This window comes from Pseudophryne corroboree, chromosome 7 (assembly GCF_028390025.1).
Source record: "Pseudophryne corroboree isolate aPseCor3 chromosome 7, aPseCor3.hap2, whole genome shotgun sequence".
Taxonomy (NCBI): domain Eukaryota; kingdom Metazoa; phylum Chordata; class Amphibia; order Anura; family Myobatrachidae; genus Pseudophryne; species Pseudophryne corroboree.
The window spans coordinates 154,274,439-154,298,654 of record NC_086450.1 but is presented as its reverse complement, the minus strand read 5'-3'; the positions used below and the strand labels follow the sequence as shown (position 1 = coordinate 154,298,654).

Below are 24,216 nucleotides of genomic sequence, written 5' to 3'. Positions count from 1 at the left end.
CACCCCTCACCCATAGCAGTCCTCATTTTGGTGCTCCTACCCCTATATTTTAAATAGGAACAGTGCGCACATTCTGCGCAAAGCCCAAAAAGGGCTGTGTTTGTACTGAGAAGGGGCTCAGTAGTGCAACTTTATTCACATTATATCATGCAATAGTGTCCCTTATTCATGTTATATCACACAGTAGTACCACTTTACTTTATATACATTATACATTACTCCTCACAGTAGTGCCACTTATTCACATTATATCACACTGGATTGCTCCTTATTTACATTACACCACACCATATTGCTCTTTATTCACATTAGACCACACAGTAGTCTTTTCTATACGTTACGCCACACAGTAAAGCACCTTATACACATAATGCCACATATTAGTAATGCCTTTATGCACATAATACCACAGAGTAATGCCCCTTACACATATGACACACATTAATGTCCTTATAAACATAATATCCCTTATACATATCCCGCACATTATTAATGCCCTTATACACATAATGAAACACATAATGTCCCTTACACATATACTGAACATCATCTATGCCTTTACACATAATAACACACATAATGTTCCTAACACATTTGCCACACATTATTAATGCATTTATACACATGATACACATAATGCCCCTTACACATATGCTGAACACTATTGCACATCCAAACCCACCTATACACATCACTCACACGGATGCTAACACTGTGACCTCTGTCTCAGCTTAAATACAGATGTGTCCTCATACATCTTGCCCCAATACGCCGTGCAGCTGGAGATGCCGGCGTGAGTCAGCTGGCAGCTCTAGGCCAGCACTGCTAACGTCAGACACCTTTTTTTGCCAAAAATGCATCTTATTTGCATTGCTATGTGACTAGGATGCACAATCAGCTGCTGCTGATTAAAATTATATGTGGCATGCCTTTATTCTGTGGCTGCCTTTGCATATGAAGTGCTATGTTACAGTGATTTCCAGGAATACACTGTAACGTAGCATTTCGTATGCTGATACATCCGCAGTCTCACACTGAATATAGGCATGCTACATATCATTTTAATCAGCATAAGCTGCTTGTGCCCATAGGCATTCCAACTGCACTAGGCATTTGCCTAATTTACATATGTCTAGGGCCGACTCTGCCCAGCTGTTGCACACAAAGGGCCTGATTCTGATTTGGGAAAGTAAGCAAGCAACTGTGTACCTGGACAAACCATGTTGCAATGCAAGGAATGCAAATGTATACATATATTTGTATGTGGGGTAAATACTGTCTGCTTTTGCATGTAGCTCACAAATGCTGGTCAGCTTTATTCTTAAACTGGGTACACACTCGAGTGATGTTAATAAAGGACGGAACGATCATATTCCATGCTCTGGTGCTCCAAAATCATTGGGATGGGGTGGCTCCTGTGAGACAGAGGGCCCCGCTCAGCCCCCTCGGTGTGTGACTTGTGTGCGACTGCATGCTGGGGGTTCTCAGGTCATGGTGATGCTATGCCCATCTCTCCTTGGCTCCGGCTGACACAGTGACATCACAACCACTCTAGCCGCTCTCAGACTGCAGATTACCAGAAGTGTTCCGCTGTCCTAGTGGGCCAATCCACCCCTGCCATGTGCGCCTGCGTATAGGGCATACACACTGCCCAATATGCACTGTTGTGAGCAATGGGGGTAATTCCAAGTTGATCGCAGCAGGAAATGTTTTAGCAGTTGGGTAAAACCATGTGCACTGCAGGTGTGGCAGATATAACATTTGCAGAGAGAGTTAGATTTGGGTGGGTTAATTTATTTCTGTGCAGGGTAAATACTGGCTGCTTTATTTTTACACTGCAAATTAGATTGCAGATTGAACACACCCCACCCAAATCTAACTCTCTCTGCACATGTTATATCTGCCTCCCCTGCAGTGCACATGGTTTTGCCCAATTGCTAACAGAATTCCTGCTGCGATCAACTTGGAATTACCCCCAATATGTACGTCCATATCGCACTGTGCAACCCAGCTTTACACTGCAATTTAGATCTGAGTTTGGCCATGGCCCTCTCACACCTGTATTTTAAATCTGCCCTAGTTAGTTGCGCTATTTTATACTTTAATCCCAAATCAGAATCAGGCCCAAAGTTGCAACAGCTGCGCAACGGCAGTCATATGAATGAAGAAATTCTTCTTGTAATTTTTTTGTTTTAACTGCTTTCTGCTCTAATGCACCCTAATCACTTTTTTTTAGAAATTAACAATATCTAGATTTTGTTTTTATTTAGAGAATTTTATTATAGCAGTTTTTCTTTAGAAATCAGATTAAAATGAATTATATCTTGTTTCATTATGTACTGGATATGTGTGTGTCTTTGTGTTTTAAGTTTAAGGGAACATTGAAACAGCATATATTGTGCTTGACTTTATGCATGAGGCCTGAGAACAGATTAGAGAGTAATAACAATATTTTGGTAATGATATTGACATATAAATCAGGTACAGCTTTAGTTTAAGAATAATAGCGACTAGTCACTTGACATCTTGGTTCTGCACAAGCCATCATTTCCCAAAATGACTCAGATTGAACAAACCTGAAAGCTATCATTTGTGCTAAGTGCGCATTTAGAGGCAGTACTCCAAGATGTATCCTACTGTGCTTCATCCCTCTGCCTAATACTTCCAACAGTGATGGTTGGCAGCCATAGCCCTGAATGGTTTGGAATTTTCATCTGGAATTATTACATTCAGAAATAATGACTGAGAACTTACATTTTACATCTACAATTGTGATCGGGCGCAGCAACATTACCACAATAATACATATGCACAAGGGCAACAATGTTAGATGTACAGTAAACATGTTTTTTTCTTTGAGTAGCCATCGGTTTGTCAGGTGTTTTTGGTGATTATGATGCCTTTCTGTATGCTGGATCCAGGCTGAGTCTGATCTTTGTTCCCTGGCACCTGGACTTCACCTTTGTGCGCATACTGCGCACTTATCCAATGCTGTTCTATTCCACTCTGACAAATATTCAATTTTTTTTGCCTACAGCGGTGACTGGCCATTTACATAATGTGACGCTTTATGTACAGTGTGAGAACTTTAAGCCATGGCACTGTCTAGTATAACATTATCGCTTTCAATGTGTGTATTGGAATTTACACTTACAGTACATTTTCAATATCACTTTTCTTTAATAAGGCCGGAACAGAGGGTATTTTGCTTGTCATATGTAATTGGTGGTGCTGACATTTATTTAATGCTTATTTTTATATTCCTGCTGAGTGTCATCTGTAAGTAGTTGTTTCTTTTCTACTTCATTCCTCATTTGTTTTAACTCTACAAGTACAGTAGTTTCTTACTACAGCTGGCTTGCACTTTGCACAGCTGACAAATATTTGCAGCACATTACATTTCAGTATTCCTGATTTAATTTTAATATCATAAATAACTTGGATGATGAGTCATCAGTACCAGTTTCCTCTGCCTCCTGAACCACTTGCACAAGCATTCTTTCTTTTCTTGTACAAATGTACAGTACGTAGAGTTGTGGGGTTGTTGTGTCAACCTTTGTCCTTTTCTTTTTTGCATGTACCAAATGTAGCCTTACAGTTTTGTGTCAAATTTTAATCTTTGTCTCATCATTTTTCAGTAAAGAGCAGAGTAAATGTTCCTCATCACTAGCATGTAAGCTCTCATGAGCAGGACCCTTCATATTTTTGATTCTCACACTGCACTATTCTTGTCTCCAGTGCGTTCCCAATTATTCAGCATCTCAGATCCTTTCTGTCCGCCCTCCCAGGGTACAGGGACATTGAGTGATACTGCTTTTAACTGTAACTCCGTTGTCTTAATTGTTTGATTTTTCTCCTTGTACAGATGTGTCATCCTTTTTCCTAAATTTTGCATCTCATTCTCATTGTAGCTAATGCAAAGTCAGTCTCATTGTAACAGCTACTAGATTAGTACCTTTGTCACAAAGGATTTGGATTAAAGTTAAGGGCCCCATACACTACAGAGACATGTCGGACCCTCATGTCGCATAAGATTTCCCTTGAACTGCCCGGCAGCCTTGATCACATGTCTGCCTAATACAGCTATTTTACAATTTGGAAAAAAGCCAAGGAGTGCTGCCTGGTTCTTTTACAGCGGAGGGGACGTGCTACCCCAGCATTAAGAACCCATCTCTCCCCCTCCCCCCATATGTGCATGGAAGAAGGCACCCTGGTGGATATCATACAGGAATGGGAGTGCCATTATTATATATATATATATGTGTGTGTGTGTGTGTGTGTGTGTGTGTGTGTGTGTATATATATATATATATATATATATATATATGTGTATATATATATATATATATATATACGCACACATAATTTAAGGTTAAAGTGTTTTAAATGTTAACATACACATTATTTAAGGAGCATTAAATTCCTTCAATACCCCTATCAGAAGAGCTGCTACACAAGATGCACAGACATGATCCCTGAGTGAATCATCCTCCTACAGTCACTGTGGGGAGCAAACCTAATACTTTATTGATAGGATCATACTTCACCCAGTGCTTGGAAAGAATTGAACAGAAAATCTAATCCACACAACACTACAGAGCATCATAAACACCAATATTAAGAAAAACATCACTGTTTCTAAATAACAGCTCACTGTAAACCTCAGCTATACCAAAAAAGAGAAGAAGATTGGAGCAATGATACATGAGAAATAAGACTGAATTGTAAGCCTGAGACCAATTTAAATTCCAGGGTTGAGATGAGTTGCCCCGCCTTTAATAAACAAGTGATTGACACTTACTGTAGAGGTGGTCATGCTTCTTTTTCTTAGTGACTAGGGAGCCTATTGTGTATGAGAGACAGAGTTTAGTAAGTGTTACTAGGGGTAGACAGATTGCATAATTCATCTATTCTTCTGGATATTTGCTCCCTATTGTGATTTTCTTTGTGCTCTTGTTCTGTTATTTGTCGTTCACAGATTAAAGTATGCTTATGTGTGAATAATATATTTTAGATTAGTTGGATGTATTCACTCCCACAATTGATGTTGTGTTAGGTACTGTCATTATTGTTCTGACCCAGAAAATTGAAGCTCCACCAATTTTTAATTATTAAATATTTATTTATTTATTTATTAATTAATTAAAGGAGGCCTAAATGTCAGTCTTCAAGTATTAGGGAGTTTATATATCTAACTGTGGGAATAAAAAGTTAGTTTGTTCCATGGCAAAACCATGTTGCAATGCAGGTAAGACAGATTTAAATGTACAGAGAGATTTACAGTTGGGAAGAGTTCTAGCTTATTTCTAAATATCAGTGTAAAAATAAAGCTGTCCAGTATTTGTTCTCTACATGTAAATAACAGCCAGCATTTTCTCTCAATGAAAAGAAGTCTAATCCTATATATTTATTCATAGACCGTGATGACACATAACCATAACCAACATAACTCGTTTATATTATACTTACCTACTTATTCTGCCTCCTTCTCGGAAGAAGCCCAGAGAGGATACACTGCATGTCACTTCAGAGGGGCAACCGGTCTTGTCATAAGGTCCCACCTCCAACTCTTGGAAACACCTGCGATTCACGGGTCCACGAAGAGGGATGGACCTTAAGGCCCATTCCCAATTCAGGGAAATACCCGCGATTCGTGGGTCAATGGTGAGCGGTGGATCTGAATGGCTAATTTCAGTCATTTACCCCAGCCACCTTTCTTTAGCCCCGCGATTGCTGATGATTTTTACATCATCTTGCATGCTTCATTGTGAAGTAGGCAGGATGCAGGAAAGTTGTCTACTCATCCGGGGCTGCGGGGGACTACCCCAAAAACTGTTAGCCTCCCACAGCTTCCAGGAGGGTAGGCAAGTATGATTTATATGTGAAATTAATATTGTTAAGCAGTGCTATTTTTCAGCAGGATCCAGCAGGAACTCAGTTCCTGAACCTCTCATTAAGTATGATATAATCAGGAAATGGGCTCCTGAACCTCTCCTGGGCCAAAATGTATATTCCATAAGATAAGTTTTATTTTAAAGTCCATTTTTAGTGCCTTCTTTTCTGTCTGTCTGTCTGTCTGTCTGTCTATCTATCTATCTATCTATCTATCTATCCTTTTTCTCTTTCTTTCTTTTTTTTCAAGATTCAATTTTTTATTCGTTTTCAAATAAAATGGGGGGGGGGAGGATTACAGAAAGAAAAAAAGGGAGGGGAGAGGGAGCAGACATTTCATCATGACAATACAGACGAGTAGAGTTCTTAGCAATAATTTGATACTTTGTGTCAGTCTACACCACAAGGGGCAATTGAGTACAATAAACAATGGATATCATCTCCTAAAGGAGATCCCTTATCTGGGAGAAACAAAGATTAACTGTCCCCAAATTGGCGAATCAAATATTCTAGGGGACCTCTATGAAGCGTAATTTTACTATAAACAAGGACTGTATGACCAGAGACTTGCAACTTCCAGATTGGAAGTAGACTATTGAGGCAGGCTAAGTGGTTCAAGGGGGTGTGTCTTCCTATTGTTAATACCAAATTGCTTTCTAACAAATATTTAAAATGCCCACTCTAATGTATATTGTAAACGCCTGCACCTCTTATTACCATGTGCCATGAATGTGCGCTTTACATAACAAAACACTGCATCCCATAAGAGAAAACAATACACCCACACATTATCTGAGTTCCAAAGCTCATTGATGTATATATTTCTTATTAAAAGGATATGGATCCAATATATTACAATGTACAGTATACCTATAGTTACATGGTTACAACTCATACAGTGAGCAGTTAATACATACAGTTACATACAGTTACCGGCCAGCATACAATACCATTATCTTTCTCATATAAATTCGTCTCTCCATATCACTTTCTCTCTCTCTCTCTGTAAAATCATGCAGGAACTGGTCTAGAAGCAACTCCATCATCCTCTGAGACAAAATAGCAACTGCCTCCTGTGTGATCAGCAGTGTGTTACCTAGTTTTTGGGGAGGGAACTTTCTCATTCATGATGAGTCACTGGTTTGTTCATATGCTGAACAGGTTCAGCCTTGGGGACATCTGAGGGGACTGGCATGAGTTTCCTGTCCATTGTACTAATAAGAGTGATTTTAGCTTACATACATTTAATCATAACTATTTGTTGCAATGTCCTACAACTTAATAACAAGTATCAAATGAATCTACACATTAATCTGGTTGCTTAAATACCAAATATGACAGGTGTATCTTGCTTCGTTCAAATAATACACATACATGACATTACTTCATTATATAATTTTAAATCATAATGATGTCTGGCGCTTGACATTATTATAATTATGTACTGTATGAAATAAGTGTCAAATCCATCTCTGTGGCATGTCCGTGTAAATGCGTGTGTTACCATATATTGCTGTGCTCGCTGCGTGTATTTGCAAGTATAGCGACTGATAATGTGTGTAGTTTGTATGTTCTTTTTATGTAATATTTTTGACTTCGACACTATAGTCACACCACGCCACCCATTTTGTGGTTTGCTTGGCATTTCCTGACGTAAGAGTTACGCCCGCCATCGCAAACTCAAATTGAGACTGAACAGCGGCTTCAATAGCAGAGACCGTAGGTATCACCGGGGATTGCCAATTGCGTGCCAATAGTGACTTTGTGGTGGATAAAATGTGGCCTATGACATATCTAGTGTGAGGGGGGACATACCTGGGAAAGAGGTGCAGTAGGGCTAATGTAGGTTGGGGAGATATTGGAAAGCCCACAATCTTAGAGATGAGATCAAAAACATGATACCAAAGAGCCGAAACCGAAGGGCATAACCAAAACACGTGCATGAGCATCCCAACATTACCACAGAAGCGCCAGCAATCATTAGAGGTATTTGGCCATATGGAATGGAGGAGGGCTGGTGTGAAGTATTGGCGATGTATTAATTTATAAAACTGTTCTATGTGTGATACACAGTTAGACAAATGAAAACAGGAGTCAAATATCAGATGCCATTCATCCTCTGTCAGGACACTATTTAGGTCGGATTCCCACTTCACCTGAGACTTAAGTTTAGTCTGGGAGGGGGGGCAGTTGAGAAGGGCATTCCATCTGGAGACTGTATCTTTGCGGTCGGTTCTCACAATCAGGGAGTGAACATATTTGGGAATCGGTAGTAATCTGCCATGTGGCATGGGTACACTTTGCAACCAGTGTCTGAGCTGAAGATATTTATAGAAATCACCCTTGGGGAGGGAAAATTTAGATTGTAGTTGGGCATAGTATATTAAAGTACCCCCTTCCATCACATCTTGAAGAGTCCTAAGCCCCTGGGAATCCCATAAGTGAAATGATAAATCCGGAACTAGACCCGCCACTCCATCCAGTGGGAAGTCTAGCGGGGGGGAGAGAGATTTCCGGTAACATCCCTACCAAAGATAGCCAAGATTTACGTGTGGATTGCACCACAGCTGATCTCGAAAATAGATTCAACCTCTCAATAGTGGGCATTCCTAAGACACTAGATAAAGGGAGAGGTGATAAGAGCCCCTTTCCAAGGAGACCCATATTCTACGAGCATCCATCTCATACCACGCTCCTAATGGGGCCAAAATACACGCTATCTGGTACAAATGTAAATCGGGAAAAGCTAAACCACCACTCGATTTTGGTAAGGATTACATTTTATGAGCTAGTCTTGGTTTTTTGCCTCTCCACACATATCGGGTTAGTACGGAGTTAAATTTGTTTAATAAGGCATTAGATAATAGGATGGGGATAGTCCTAAATAGATAAAGCAGTTTGGGGAGCAGGACCATCTTCAAAGCTGCTATGCGACCCAACCACGATATATTATATAACATCCAGTCTTTCGTCAACATTGTTAGTTTAGTTAAAAGGGGGGGGGTAATTACATCCAATAAGATCTGAAACTTTAGGGGAAATACGGATGCCTAAGTAGTTCAGGCAATCCACTTGCCAGGCATAAGTATATTGAGATTTCAATTGATCGAGAAGGGCAGCGGAGAATTTAATCGGGAGCGCTTCTGTTTTTGACGCATTTAGTTTGTAATAAGAAACTAGAGAGTAGGCCTGCAGTACGTCATGGAGGGCCCGGAGAGAATCGTGAGGTTTGGTAATGGTGAGGAGGACATCATCTGCAAAGAGGCATATCTTGTACACATGACCAGACAAAGCCGGACCTCTCACCCTGGGATCAATGCGGATAGCCTCTGCCAATGGTTCTATGGCCAATACAAAAACTAAAGGGGAAAGCGGGCAACTCTTGTGAGTACCATTAGAAATTGTAAATATGGGAGAGAGCATACCATTTACAAATACTCTAGCTGAAGGGACAGAGTAGAGTGCAGTAATTGAGGATAGGGCCCTACCAGAAATACCAAATTTTATCAAAACTGCTTTCAGATAGCCCCAATGTAATCTGTCGAATGCCTTCTCCGCATCCAAGGAAAGCAACAAAAGAGGATCCACCAACTCTGAGAAGGCGTCCAACAGATCTATAATCCTCCTGGTGTTGTCGGGAGCTTGGCGATTCTGAACAAAGCCCACTTGGTCTTGGTTAACTAGGGATGGCAATAGCGGATTTAATCTATTAGCAATTAATTTTGCATAAATTTTAACGTCAGAATTTAAGAGAGCTATAGGGCGGTAGTTAGATAGCATAACTGGATTCTTACCAGGTTTGAGGAAAGCTACTATTCTGGCTTCCAACACTTCCGATGGAAATGAGCCCGTTGTCATAGCCTCATCAAAAACTGTCCTCAAGACTGGAACCAGGGTATCTCTAAAACATTTAAAGAACCCGTTCGTGAAGCCATCTGGGCCAGGGGCTTTGTCTGACGGGAGGCCATCAATTACTCGACTAATCTCCTCCAAGGTCCAGGGGCATTACAACACTTGAAGGTAATGGGGATCTAAGCTGGGCAAATTTAGTTTACTCAAAAAAGCATCAATCTCTATAGTAGTTAGTTGCGGGGTAGAGGGGTCCGAGCGGAGATTATACAGGGCAGAATAGTACTCTGCGAAGGCATTGGCTATGTCCGAAGGGTCAGAGACTTTCAGGCCTTTAGCATTAAAAACCTCCTTGACTCTCTCAGTTGCCATTTTGCCTCTCCGCTTCCTGGCTAACATTCATCCCGCCCTAACCCCGTGGGTATAGAATTTTTGTTTCAGCTTAAAGAGGTTCTTATGTACCTCTTTTAGGGTTAGGTTATTTCATTCCTCCCTAACGCGGAGTAGCTCCCGATAGAGTGATTTATTATCGGGGGAGGATTTGAGTCTAAGTTCCAGGTCTGCTAAGCGCACTTCTACGTCAACTTGTTGCTTTCGTAAAAGCTTTCGGTGTTGAGCTGCCGCTTGGATAACTGAGCCCCTAACCACCGCTTTTAGTGCACACCAGTCGTTAAACACAGATGTGTCAGCTGGATCATTACATTCTAGGTAGGAGGATAAGTCTTGAGAGATACATGATTTGGCTTCTTTATCCATGAGAAGGTACTCGCCAAGGCGCCACGGTCGAGGGGAAGTCTGAGGGGAAGTCAAATCCCAGCGTAGTTTTAAAGCTGAATGATCCGACCAGGGGATTGGCAATATATCGGCCCGCTTTATTTGTTGTAAAATCCATTTGTCTGACAACGCCAAGTCGATCCTGGAGAATGATCCGTGAACTTGGGATTAGAAGGTGTAATCTCTACAGTTAAGATTCCGTGCCCTCCAAACGTCATACAGTCCATACTCATGTAATATGCGTCTAAATGTTTGGGAATGATCCCGAGTCGGAAGGGTTCGTAGGGGTTGTCGGGTAGATGACTTATCTAAATGTGGGTCTAGGACCAAATTGAAATCTCCCACTAATAATAATGCTCCACTGAGGCAGGATTGGAGGGTAGAACAGAATTTCCTAATAAACGTGGTTTGTTTGACATTAGGGACATAAACCACCACCAATGTTACCGGTTTGTCATTCAACGTCCCAGTAAGAATCAGGTAGCGGCCATCAGCATCAGTGAATTTTTTATCCAACACAAAAGAGCGCTAGCAGGAGAATAAAAGTGCCACTGCAGCCTTTTTCTTAGGCCCATTAGATGTGTAACAGCTTGGGAAGTTGTGGTTCGAAAACCGAGGGGGGAGGATGCCATAAAGTGAGTTTCCTGCAAAGCAATCACTTGTGCCTTAAGTGTGGCAAAATGACATAAAGCAAGCCTCTGTTTATTTGGGGATTTAATGCCTTTAACATTAAGGGATATTACATTAACCATTTTGTGGGTAGAGGAAAGAAAGCTGGAATATAGGACTGATTTGAAGATGTGGACTTGAGAACACGTCTATTGGTAAGCATTTGCTAAACACTTTGCAATGTGAGGGGGAGGGAACATAAGGGGACAGAAAATAGCAAAAACAAAAGAAAAAGGAAGGAAAAAATAGGTCGAGCGCCTCGCGGGCGCAACTTGGGGCTGCCGAACATAGCGGCACATAGAAGGTTATGGCCAGAATAGCCACCCCTTACACTCCAACATCAAAAAGACTCCACGGTCCAAATCAGGCAATAACTATAGCGCCCGCACCTGTCGGTCTGATTTTAGATTAATTGGACAATACAACCTAGACCGCGGGTCTGATATAAACAACAATAGAGTAAACAGTAATATAGAACACTCCAAAAAAATAAGAAAGAAAAAAACATAGGAAACACCAGTGAACACACACCTAGTAGGTAGAGATAGGTAAATCATCTATGTGGGCGATCACACATCTATCAGCATATTGAGAATAAAATAAACACATAACATATGTAGAAAATATATGCGAGTAGAATGTGCAGTATATGAAGAAAAGTCGTAAAACATACGACCGTAATGGACATCAGGGTTGAGCTACAACGTCACTAATATACATGTCGTATTCTACCATCATGGGGGATGAGTCTTAGTAGCCTAATCGGGAGAGATTTTATGATCTGTGGCCTTTACAAAAGAATCGTCCTCCAAATTCCAGGAACGGAGAAGTTGGGAGCTGGCGTGGTCCCATTCTTCCTAATGATTATTTTAGTTGGGAATCCCCAGTAATAAGGGATGTTAGCCTTCCTCAAAGCCTTGGTCACCAGGTAAAAGGAACAACGAGATGCCAACGTGACAGCGGATAAATCACTGAATATCTGGAGATCACCCAGGATGTCTTCGGAGGAGTCTGACGGGCGAGCTGCATGGAGTACCATCTCCTTGATATGGTAATAGTGAAATCGCATTATGGTGTCCCTAGGGGCATCTTTTGGGGCATTTTTGGATTTAGGGAGACAATGAATCCGATCCAATAGAAAGTCTGTTATCGTAACCGTCGGGAGCAACTTAGTGAATATGTCTGTGACGAATTCAAGCAGGTCAGTCGCTGAAACAGATTCCTGGATACCCCATATTTTGATATTGTTCCTGCGCGATCTATCCTCAAGGTCTCCAATATTAGCACAGAGTTCAGTGATTTCTGACTGCATGTCATCATGGAGGGTAATAAGCCTGTTGTGGGATGCAACCACTTCTTCCAATTTGGTTTCCAACCGGTCAGTGCGTTGACCCACTTCATCTATGGAATGTTGGCAAACCTGCAACGCTGATCTGAAGTCCGCTGAGATATCCACTTTAAAGGAGGCTAACAGCTGTTTCATTGATCCAATCGTTAGCGGGGCATCATCTGCCAGACCACCCTGAGTGGTCGGAGTCAAAGGAGAGTGCTCAAAGGGAGAGCTCAAAGCAGACAGCTTGTGGGTTTTGTCGGTAGAGGAAGTGTTCTTATTCGTACATGGAGGAGAGTGCGGTTTAAAGAAATTAACGTGAGGGATTCCGGCCGGATCCTTCTGTCGTTTGGGCAGCATTATCACTGGTAGTGTATGTGTATAACAAATCACACTGGTAGACTATGTAGTATTCAAGCACACATGGGCAATTACGGGGATAGGCAATAGACGTCACATCAGAAAGTTACTGTCTATATGATGTCGGAGCGGAAGGGGCGTAATGAGTGTTCACATATGACATTGACGGATCACCTGCATGGTGAAGCCTGCATACATCACAATTAGCAGCCGGTGGATTCAGCAGGAAATTTTCAAGGTCACAAACTCAGCAGCTGCAGAGATGGAGATTCCCTCATGCACAACGGATAGTATAGATAATGGTGCAGTTGAAGTAAAATCCCCTGATATTATCAGAAGCATCCACCAGGTGGCAGCGAAGACCTTTGTGGAAACGTACACCCCTGAATATACCGCTATCCATCCCTTGCCGGACAGAAATATGAACTGCTGGAGATGTAGAGCAGTGAGTACTGTGGGAGGGGGGGGGGGGAAAGGGCCCAGTTGGAGTAGAAGTAAATGCCCGCAATTACAGCCCCCTCTCACTTCTCTTCCTGGGTATACTGTTTCTCCTCTGCTGATGAGTTCTGCTGGCCTAAGTGTCGGTGCAGGGTCCAGAGCACTGGGGAGAGTGAGGCCACAGGGCGGAGGTATAGTGGTTTCCCTCCGTGTAGGGGCGGAAGGCACCCAGCCGCTGGGAAGCGCCGGCTGGAAGTTGCGCTGTCCACTCACCTGAGCGCCGCTACACGGGACTCAGGCAGCGCCTTTCTCCGCTGCTGCTTCGCGCCCTCCGGCTCCCTCCGTCCAGGGTCAGGTATAACTCATCGAGGGGGTGTGGGCCGGCTAACTGTGATCTCCAAGTCGGGAGTGCGGGCAACTTGGCGTCCCCGGTTCTCCCGGCCGGCCACCGCACGTACTCCAGTCCCCAGCTTCAGAGGTTGAGTAGGCCGCAATGGACGGGCCACGTTGGGGTACCTCAGGCGGGACAGGGGAAGACCCGTTGTGTGCAGGGGGTTCTCCAGATGCAATCAGGGTGATATATAGGCACAACCTGGCAGGAATGGGGCAAAAAATCCCATATACAGGTAGGATTTGCAGGGGCCCACCAAAACACGTCCTGCTGTTTAGGCTGACAGGCCACTCCCTCATCTTTCTTTCTTTCTTTCTTTCTTTCTTTCTTTCTTTCTTTCTTTCCTTCTTTCTTTCTTTCACTTTTTTTAATAGCTCCACCCCCAGACCCATAATTCTTGAACCTAACTTTTCCAGAAAAATTGTACTGTTGTTAAGTGTACATTGGTCAATTTTAGTCAAATGAAGGAAAAACCCTTTTTCAGGCAAACCCCCGAAATTCCAGGTATTCCTGGGCTGTAGACCATGTGCCTGCTTGGACATTGTAGCAATGTTATGTACTGTATGTTTCTTAAAAAAATTTACTATCTATCCATATCTTTGCATCTGTTACTTTACTCTTTTTTTCCCTTTCATGAACATTTCCACTGTCCTCCAACTTACAGGTGGTTAATTTATCTTTTCAGGAAATGACACAATATATTGGACTGACATGGGATTCAACAAAATCAGCCGCTCTAAACGAGACCAGACTTGGCGAGAGGAAATTATTACAAATGGTCTTGGGAGAGTGGAAGGAATAGCGATTGACTGGATAGCCGGTAGCTGCCTTATGTTTTTCTTGTAACTGTCATTGGGCTTGTTCTAAAGTGTTTGTACATGTTGCAGGCCATGATCTTTAAAATGCCTTTTATGTTGTTTTATATTTATTTATTTTTTTAACCAATAATGACATATTTGTGCATCTAGGCACACAAGTGTACAGAATCAATTTCTCTGGCAGGGAGGCTCTCCCTGACATTTCGGGGCCTCTAGATATGTGATTTTAATGCTGAAGAAGATTTAGTAGTAATAACTTGGTATTATTCTTTAGAGAGCAGTTCAGGCAGAAATACATTTTAGATGCTACATGCCTGAAGTTATGAAGTTTCAGAATGTGGTATAAACCTTTATTCTCTAGATATGAGAAATGAAACTCTGCACAGAGATTCGTTTCAGCAGCATTTCTCATTTGAGTTTTCCAGATTTTGACCATTTTTAAGATTCCATTTCTGTGATTTAGCCCCCATATTTGTGGGCAAATTAACGTTTTTATAATGTTAAGATCATAATATATATATATATATATATATAAAACATGATTAAATTCTGGACCTTTGTCTAGCAGTCAACATTTGTGTACTTTATCCCATGGTCGGTAAATTCTTTGAGAGTCAGTAGAAAAAGTTGAATATGTGTATATATGGCAAACTCCAACGGTGCTATATAAACAACTATTAATAAATACTATATATAGAATAGCATTTGGTTTCAGTCAACATACGGTCATGATCAGTCCCGGTCATCCTTTTCCTCTAAGTGCCACCGTGTTCTCTGTTTTTTTGCTTTCAAATTACATAAATACTGCATCAATACAAAATTATATTAGTCATCAAAACTTTGTTATAGAATTGTCAGCAAATAATATTTGCAAGGTTTAGCAAAGCCGCTGCATCTATCCATCAAGATTTTGCAATTTTTGTTATTAAAATTGTAGCACTTGCTTTTATAGGATATTTTCCTGCCTCAATGCAGTTGTGGAGTAGTGATAGGAAACCTGATGCACTTCAGGGACTGCGTATGCTGCCTTCTAGCCTTCAAAAGGGCAACACATTGGGCCTAATTCAGACCTGATCGCAGCAGCAAATTTGTTAGCTAATGGGCAAAACCATGTGCACTGCGGGGGGTGGGCAGATATAACATGTGCAGAGCGAGTTAGATTTTGGGTGGGCTGTGTTCAAACTGAAATCTAAATTGCAGTGTAAAAATAAAGCAGCCAGTATTTACCCTGCACAGAAACAATATAACCCACCCAAATCTAACTCTCTCTTATATCTGCCCTACCTGCAGTAAGCATGATTTTGCCCATTAGCTAACAAATTTGCTGCTGCGATCAGGTCTGAATTAGGCCCATTACACTTAATCTCAGTAATAAGCTAGATACCATATTTCATCAAATACAGAGACACTTATCTGTGATAACATACTGTATCAGTAGGCTGTGAAAGGCAATATGGGCTGGAGTCTAGGGCTGCAGAGTTGCATGGGCAGTATGTTGCTCACTTCACACATTGTTCCGTTAACCTTACTGTTTTCATATTCAAGCATTTAATTACTAGTGCATTTTATTGTTTAATGTCATATTGATATGTATTCTTGATGTTTGCACATAGGTAATATCTATTGGGCAGACCATGGTTTTAATCTGATTGAAGTGGCAAGACTCAACGGCTCCTTCCGATATGTAGTCATATCTCGAGGCATAGACCAACCCAGAGCTGTCGCCATACATCCCGAGAAAGGGTCAGTATATTCTTACAGTTATACATTTTTTTTATGCTATTACTTAAATACTAAAAACAAAATAAATAATGCTTGTTTAAACATAAAAATTGTATATAGCTACATTTATTATGTTATTTCACGTACTAATATCAACACTGATTTTCAAAATGAGCTAATACTCATCCAAATCCTGTGCAGACCACTAAGTGCATTAGAGAATGTTGGTACAAGCCTAACCAGCCTCTTCACATGCAACTTTTTTCATGCATTAATAGTATTCAATAATAAGTTAAAAATTTGATTAAATCTGATTTGCAATTAGACAAAATTTTACCAAATTTTACCAAATTTACGTGAGATTTATCAAATCTCACGTGAGACAATGCTTTGTTATTAAAAGAAAGCATTTTTCCTCTAATAGTTGATTTTTTTATTTTGGCTTCACAATTTTTATTTTTTACATTTTTTTGTTGAATCTGAATCCGAAAGTGAATACCCTGACTCATGCATGCACTTCCTAGCACCTAACTTGGCAAGTGGTATGACTACTCTTACCTCTGCTGGCCTGTGGCATCATTGGAACTGAACATTGCTCATCTGCCGTTGTGATTTTTTCTTGATAAATACACGCTTTTTTTGTTATTTTTACTGCTTTCAGAGAGATTTTAATAAGTATATCCCATAAAGCTTGGGTTGCCTCCTCGGGCCTTTATCAACACTTGTCCAGCACTATTACTGCAGGGCGAGCGTTGCAACTCCCTGATATCTGGGCCTAACTAACAAAGTACATATGGTTTTTCTTTCCAAACCAGAAAATATACACAGCAGTTATATTTAAAAAAAAAATATATGTTTTGATGCCGTGCTGCATAACGACACCTGTGCCATAACATGACAAGCAACAGGTAATTTAGCCCAGTACAGGCTTTTATAAATACGCCACAATGCCCGTAATATTGAACTGTATAACCTCATTTGAGCAGTGCCATAGTGCTATTTATAGCATGACTAATTTTTGTCATGATCAATTAAAGTGCAGTGCTATGTAAAAGATCAGCAGTTGATACATAAAAGATAATGATAATAACAAATGTTCAAAGCATGCCATTTTTCCATTTCCAAGAGAAATGAACCTCAATATTACATTTTAGAACAATTCTCTCTCATTCTAAACTGGAATTGGCTCAGGCTCAGTGTGTTAATTTTGTCTAATTCATTGGTACTGACTATAAATGTTTCTAGGCCAACTAATAAGTACAAGTAGGCCACATTGTACCTTCATATACAGTAGGTCTGATTGCAGTACTTTTGTCTCTCTCACTGTCCACTCATATCTCTGTCATTGCCACCACTGTATCTCTCACTGTCCCTCCATATATCTATGAGTGCCACAATATTGTCTCTCTCACTGCCCACTCATACCTCTCCCTTTTACAACCCAATATTTCCCTCACATCTACCATTGTATCTTCCTTGTTGACACATTTGTATTTTTGTGTACCTTATCACAGACTGTTCTTGGTTCCTACAATAAGAAAGGAAGTGAGAAAATATGAAAACATACCTCTGAAGATGGCATTTTGGGGCATTCTATTAGACATCACCTTGGAATAGGGTGGCCATCCAAAAAATATCCATCGATGGTCTCCATTGATAGTACCGCTGGTGCTTTACATTGATGGCAAGATACTGTCAATGGAAAACCATCAATGACTTGAACCATCAAATGACATCATTATTGTGGGTCACAGGAATGTAGGGGGCCAATCGGTAAAGGAAGTGGGGCTAAGCAGGCTGTCAGGGGTGGAGATGAGCATTGTGCAGTGATTAAAAAAACATTGCTGCATCTCTGCCATTGGTGTCAGAAAAACATCTGACCTCCGCCATTAATGCCAATATCAGTGACTATCGGTGGCAAACCATTGATGGTTGATGACCAGCCCTATCTCGGACTGTTCAGATAGCGCTCAGAGCTGCAGCCATATAGTCTAATGTATTTAAAAATGCATGAGTCAAATAATCTTCTAAGGACCGCAGTAATGGCTGACATAAACTGTAAATGTTCTCCTTGCATGTATAGTGTGTATAGCTGATTGTGTATAACTCAGGCATTAAAAACGTAATTCCAGATATAAATGTTGTCCCAAAAAATTAACAGTTTTAAGGTGAAATGTGCTTATCTCAGTGTAACTGAACAGAGCATATCTGTCAAAATTTTACAAAATGTTTTGTTTTCTCTAAATATCAATTCATAAAACACTATTTATTAACACTTTAATTGGTTTTATATAATATTTTATGTGTTTGCTGCCTTTTTTTCCCTACATGTCTATATCAGTTACCTTTTCTGGACTGAGTGGGGGCAAACTCCATGCATAACTAGAGCCCGCCTGGATGGGTCAGAAAGAACTGTACTGGTGAACACGGGAATTGCCTGGCCAAATGGAATCTCGGTGGACTATGAGGTCTGTTTCCCTTGTGTTTTGTATTGAGCTTTTGATAGTAACAGCCACACACCTTCTATTCACCTTTCCATTATTCTCTTAATAAAGTACATCTAAAGTTTACTTTGCAACTGATCTTTAGGAAAACAAATTATACTGGTGTGATGCCCGTACGGACAAGATAGAAAGGATCGACCTTGAAAGTGGACGGAATCGGGAGATTGTGCTGTCAGGGAGCAATGTGGATATGTTTTCAGTCGTCGTCTTCGGGGCTTACATTTACTGGTCTGACAGGTAATTTATTTTTCCATAAGTATTTGAGTCTGAAAATGTTATTTCAGCAGCAGCTGCTTCACCCTTGTAGGATTAGCCATTCCATAGCAAGGTCACAATAAGGATCTCACAGAGCCATGTAATTTCCACAGAATAGGCACTCTCGATATTCAAAGCTAAACCATATCAATGTCACAGACACAAGTAGGTTTCTATGCCTCCTGTTAGACCAGCTGTCTGTTGCATTTTAATGACTTGTTTGATTTTAATTATCTGAGGATTGTTGATCTGTGATCTTTTCTTTGGCAGAGCACACTCCAATGGCTCTATCAGAAGGGGCCACAAGAATGATGCTACAGATGCGGTTACCATGAGAACTGGGCTCGGAATTAACCTAAAGGATGTAAAAGTCTTTAACCGAGCCAGAGAAAAAGGTTTGATGCTGTAAATGATCAGTTACACTGTGTATGCTGCCAGTTCTAAATAGTGTTAGGGACACAGTGCAATACATAGCCATGTTTAGCAATCACATAGTACAGGACTAATAACATGCAAAATACATTGAGAGTAATTAAAGCAGAGAAATCATGTGCAATTAGAGAAAGCAGTGTTCAGTCTATCTGCAAAAGATGGGATCTGCTGAGGGCCACCAGGTGTTGTATGGGTAACTGTGCAATAAGCATCAAATTTAATAATATTCAGGCACAAAAAATGCTATTATCAAAATATACCTAATGATCCTTGGATTTAAATGTGATGCTTCTCCGTGAGTCAGTCAATTGACCGCCTGTCCGGATCCCGTCGGTCAGGAGACCGATGCCGGAATCCCGACACCAGCTGAAATACCGGTGGTCAGAGTCCTAACCGCCAGCTGGTTACCCTTCTTGGGTGGTGGTCCACGCCACCACCCTTCGGTCACCACCAAGCCCGAAGCCTGGCGAGCACAGCGAGCCCGCGAGGGGACACGCTGCACTCACCGGCGGGATCCCGGCTGTCGGGCTCCCGGTGTCTGTCTCCTGACCACCGGGATCTTGTACTGATCCCGCTTCTCCTACTCAGTACTTCTGCAATATTCCACACCACAACAATAGAAACATTAAAAACTTAAGAAAGAACACAATCAATTTACATAGACATACAATATATATTATTTCATTGTGTAAACATGAAATAAGCATACAATTAATAATAAAACCACATATATGATTCAAGAGAGATCTCCAGAGTCAAAAGTATATTAGTGTATATATACCAAATAAGCAGGCTCAATAAAGATTCCCAAAAACGATAAATATGTCCTAATTGTTCATCAAATAGAAGTACTAGTATGAAGAAACCATGAAAACTCTGCACAGATAAGGTTCTGTTTGGAATTGTACCAACAGCGCCAGTGTACCCTACTCAACTGATCTCTCCCCATTTCCAATATGATGTGAAAAAAACCTTGATATTGTTGATTAGCACTTTCCTTGCCCATTCGAAAATGGAACTGAGTTCAGATTTCGGATCATTCCTCCCCTGTACGCTTTCTCTTGCTGGACACCAGGTTCTTTGTGTGCATACGTGAACTGAACGCTCTAGCACTGTTAACTATACTCGGCAATGCAAAGTTTCACTACTACAGAAGTAGCTGTGATAGGGTTTGCAGAGACATTGGTTCTTCGGATCAGCTGTTGCCGAACCAGAGCAATCTTGAATCGCTACGGTGTTTTAGCATCCACTTGGATACAAAGTTAACACTGGCAAGGTGCAGTGCTTAATGAAAAGAGCCCTTAAATTTCCTGTCTGAAGTATCAGATTCAAACTAAAGTATATTTATTGCAACATAAAAAGGAAAATGGGGCAGATGTATTAACCTGGAGAGGGCATAAGGAAGTGATAAACCAGTGATATGTGCAAGGTGATAAGGGCAGCAGCCAATCAGATCCTAACTGTTAATTTACATATTGGAGCTGCTTGGCTGGTGCCTTTGTCACCTTGCACATATCACTGGTTTACCACTTCCTTATGCCCTCTCCAGGTTAATACATCTGCCCCAATGTTCTATAACCAGGAGAGTCAAATGAGTTTAAGTGGCTTTACTACAATATTTGTTAAATCCTATAGGCTTCTTTACTAATTAGCATCAATGAATTTGTTGTTAATTAGAGAAAGTTTCATTTGATTTAGGAAGATGCTTGTAGATTTAGAAGATGCTTGTCAAAAACAGTCAATATACTCTATAGATGTTTATTCTGGGATAGCATATTTCCTTTCTGTTGTTAGTTTCTTGCTGTCCGTTTGTCTTATACAAAATGCAAAAAAAAACAAAACCAAATCTGCGGAACAAACTTTGTTGTGTTATAGGATCTACTTCCAGAGATTACAATCAGAGTATAAATTGAGTAAATGCCATTTAGATTACCATGCATAGTTCTGAAGATGTAAAGTAAAATGCATTTTTCAGAGGTATTAGCCATAGATGCACGCAAAGTTGATGTTGGTCACACTGGAGCAATTTTTTGCCACTGCATATGCGCTAAAGCTGAACTGCACACAGTGTGATTAATGATAGTGCACACACAGAGAATTTATTTGCAAAGTGAGTGACAAGTATTCAGCATTAAAAAATACAGGCGTGTTGGGACCATTTTCTGAGTGTGCCACAGTCAGCCACTGCAAATTTGTTTGCAGCTGGAGAGGCCCCGGTGTCTTATGAGAGTTACTCAGTCTGAGACAGCATATTTCTGCTTATGTACTGTACGTGTCAGATGTAAGGCGCTGGCAGAGGGCGAGATTGCTGCTGAGCCATTACCATATTTTTGCATGTACCCTGTGAGTGAAATTGCAGCTGCACATGCAACTAGGCTTATCTATAAATCAGGCTCTAAGACTCCATGGAACCCTAGGTGATATACTGGTTTGGGGTCACCACCTTCTATGATTGACAGCAGCAAAATTACTTTCCTATGGCATTTCCCTGCACTATGAAAAACTCCCTTCCCACATGTCTTATTTTCATAACACCTCTCTCTGTACATGGTGAGAAGAGCAACTATTTATTATTTCTGCCACCCATACTAAGCTGCACCTTAAGGGAGGTATGGTGGTCTGTATGGTCCAAATGGCATCAGACAGAAACTCTGATTTATCACATATTAAAAAACAAGGCTATCAGTGAGTGTGACACTTTTTACAAATGCTGCTGTATCCATAATCCTAAAACAAAACAAAAAAACTGAGCAGAAAGATTCTTAATCTTTGCTTAAAAAAGTATAGATGCCTGTTACACAAAGAACATTTACATGCAGCACAGATATACTTTGTAAAGTTTGTCTTTGAGCACAACACATTTAGAACATATCAGTTGAAATTCTATATGCGCACAACAGATTTATAACATACACGGGATAGTGGTAGCTGTGCACCAAAAATCAAATGCTAAATTTGCATTCCATTTTTTTAAAATGCCAAACAATTCAACGCAGAAGTTACTTTACTTTATTCCTGTCCCTTTGACGTTCTGGGTCTGCTAAAGTTCCCACAGAAATACTGCACAGCTGTCCTCTGCATCCACCTTATGGAAGCCTGATTGTGTCAAATTAGTTGGGAAATGTAATGCAATGGGCGAACTTCGTCTCTGGTATAACTTGCTCTGCAGGTTGGGCAGCACATTACATTTCCCTGATAGTTTAACACCAACTGGCTTTCCAGGGCCATAACTAGGTGTGTGCGGAGGGGGCACCGCACATAGCGATGCAGGGTAGGGGGTGCTGTTGGTGGCACTTGTCAATTATCTGTTTTATTTACTTGCACTTGCAGCTTTCCCCCTCTTTGAAGCTCAGCATCTCCTGACCACCACTGTCTCCTACCCTGACTCCTTCTGTCGCTAATACCTATACAACATTCATGAACTCAACTTAAGATTTCTTTGTTATTCACACTGTCTGTTATTAAATTTCAAGATGCTGACATGCTCAGGATGCAAACCAATTGCCTGAGTCATTGCAGTCAGACAATCTATTCATCGAGCTATCTGCCCTTGCATAGAAAGGTAGACAATTTTAAAAGAGATTTTTATTTGAAACTTACCTTTTACTTTGTGAAAAAATTATTGCGGCTGGGCAGATCTATGTAGTGTGTGGCTGCACACTACATAGATCTGCTCAATTGCAATGCTGATTATTTTTTTTTTACCAGTAGCTTCATATAGTGTTTATGCAGGATCAAATAGCTCAGTAAGTAGGTGTTTGATTAGAATTCAACAGGTTATAGGTTTAAATCCTGGGTATGGCAGTATATTGATATGTGTTATTTAATAAAGGGTATTGTAACTGAATAACAATGAGCTCTCAAGTTAAGTGCATGAATACATATATGAATATATATATATATATATATATATATATATATATATATATATATATATATTATATCAGGGGCTGTACAACAAAACTTCCAGGAAAGGCTTTACAGAGGTGAACATATATTTCTTACAGAGAAGGGACAAAGCTAAATTAAAGTGTCCAATACTATTTTTGGAAGTTGAATATTGACTAGTGGCTATATTGCAACCGAAAACTAACTTAATAAAATACTGTTTGTAATATATTAATGTCCAGGGGCAAAGCATAGAACAAAGCTAGAATGGCATACACAAACCAAAAAGATAAAGATGGTCATTCCGAGTTGATCGCATCCAGCAACTTTTAGCTGCTGCTGCGATCAACAGTCCACGCCTATGGGGGAGTGTTTTTTAGCTTAGCAGGGCTAAGTGCAGCACTGCTAAGTGCAGCACTGCTAAGCTAAAAAAAAATTCAAGCAGAAGTAGAGCAGCCCTGGACATACTTACCCTGTGGGATGGCTCCAGCGATGATGGGCCCGGCTTTGACGTCAGACATCCGCCCTCCGTTGTCCTGGACACGCCTGCGTTTTACTCACCACTCCCCGAAAATGCTCTCCAACGGTCCGGATCCGCCCATCCATGCCTCCTTCCTGTTAATCTTCTTAGTGGTCGCCGCTGCGACCGCTTCTGTCGGTAGCCGCGGCGTAACCCAGTGACCCCTGTCACCGGGCAACGTTGCGCACTGTGCCCGCTGTGCATGTGCATTCCGCACCGGTTCGCACCACAGCAAAAAAACGCTGCGTGCGAACGGGTCGGAATGACCCCCAAAGTCACCTCAAGTGATCAGTCATATATGGACACATTGTTAAAATGTTCTTCTGAATAACTGGCTTTGAATGTCCTCTTCAACTTATATTAGGGTTTGCCAA

At 40.9% G+C, this 24,216-nt stretch overlaps 1 protein-coding gene across 1 annotated transcript in view; it reads left to right on the top strand.

The window, feature by feature from the left end:
- The window catches only part of LRP1B (LDL receptor related protein 1B), a 1,835,733-nt gene that overhangs the window by 1,256,946 nt on the left and 554,571 nt on the right, over positions 1 to 24,216 (top strand). The window contains exons 36-40 of the mRNA XM_063932605.1: positions 14,389 to 14,523; positions 16,135 to 16,264; positions 18,585 to 18,711; positions 18,833 to 18,984; positions 19,273 to 19,397. Coding sequence (XP_063788675.1) covers positions 14,389 to 14,523; positions 16,135 to 16,264; positions 18,585 to 18,711; positions 18,833 to 18,984; positions 19,273 to 19,397 — 669 coding nt within the window. The remainder of the gene's footprint in view (positions 1 to 14,388; positions 14,524 to 16,134; positions 16,265 to 18,584; positions 18,712 to 18,832; positions 18,985 to 19,272; positions 19,398 to 24,216) is intronic.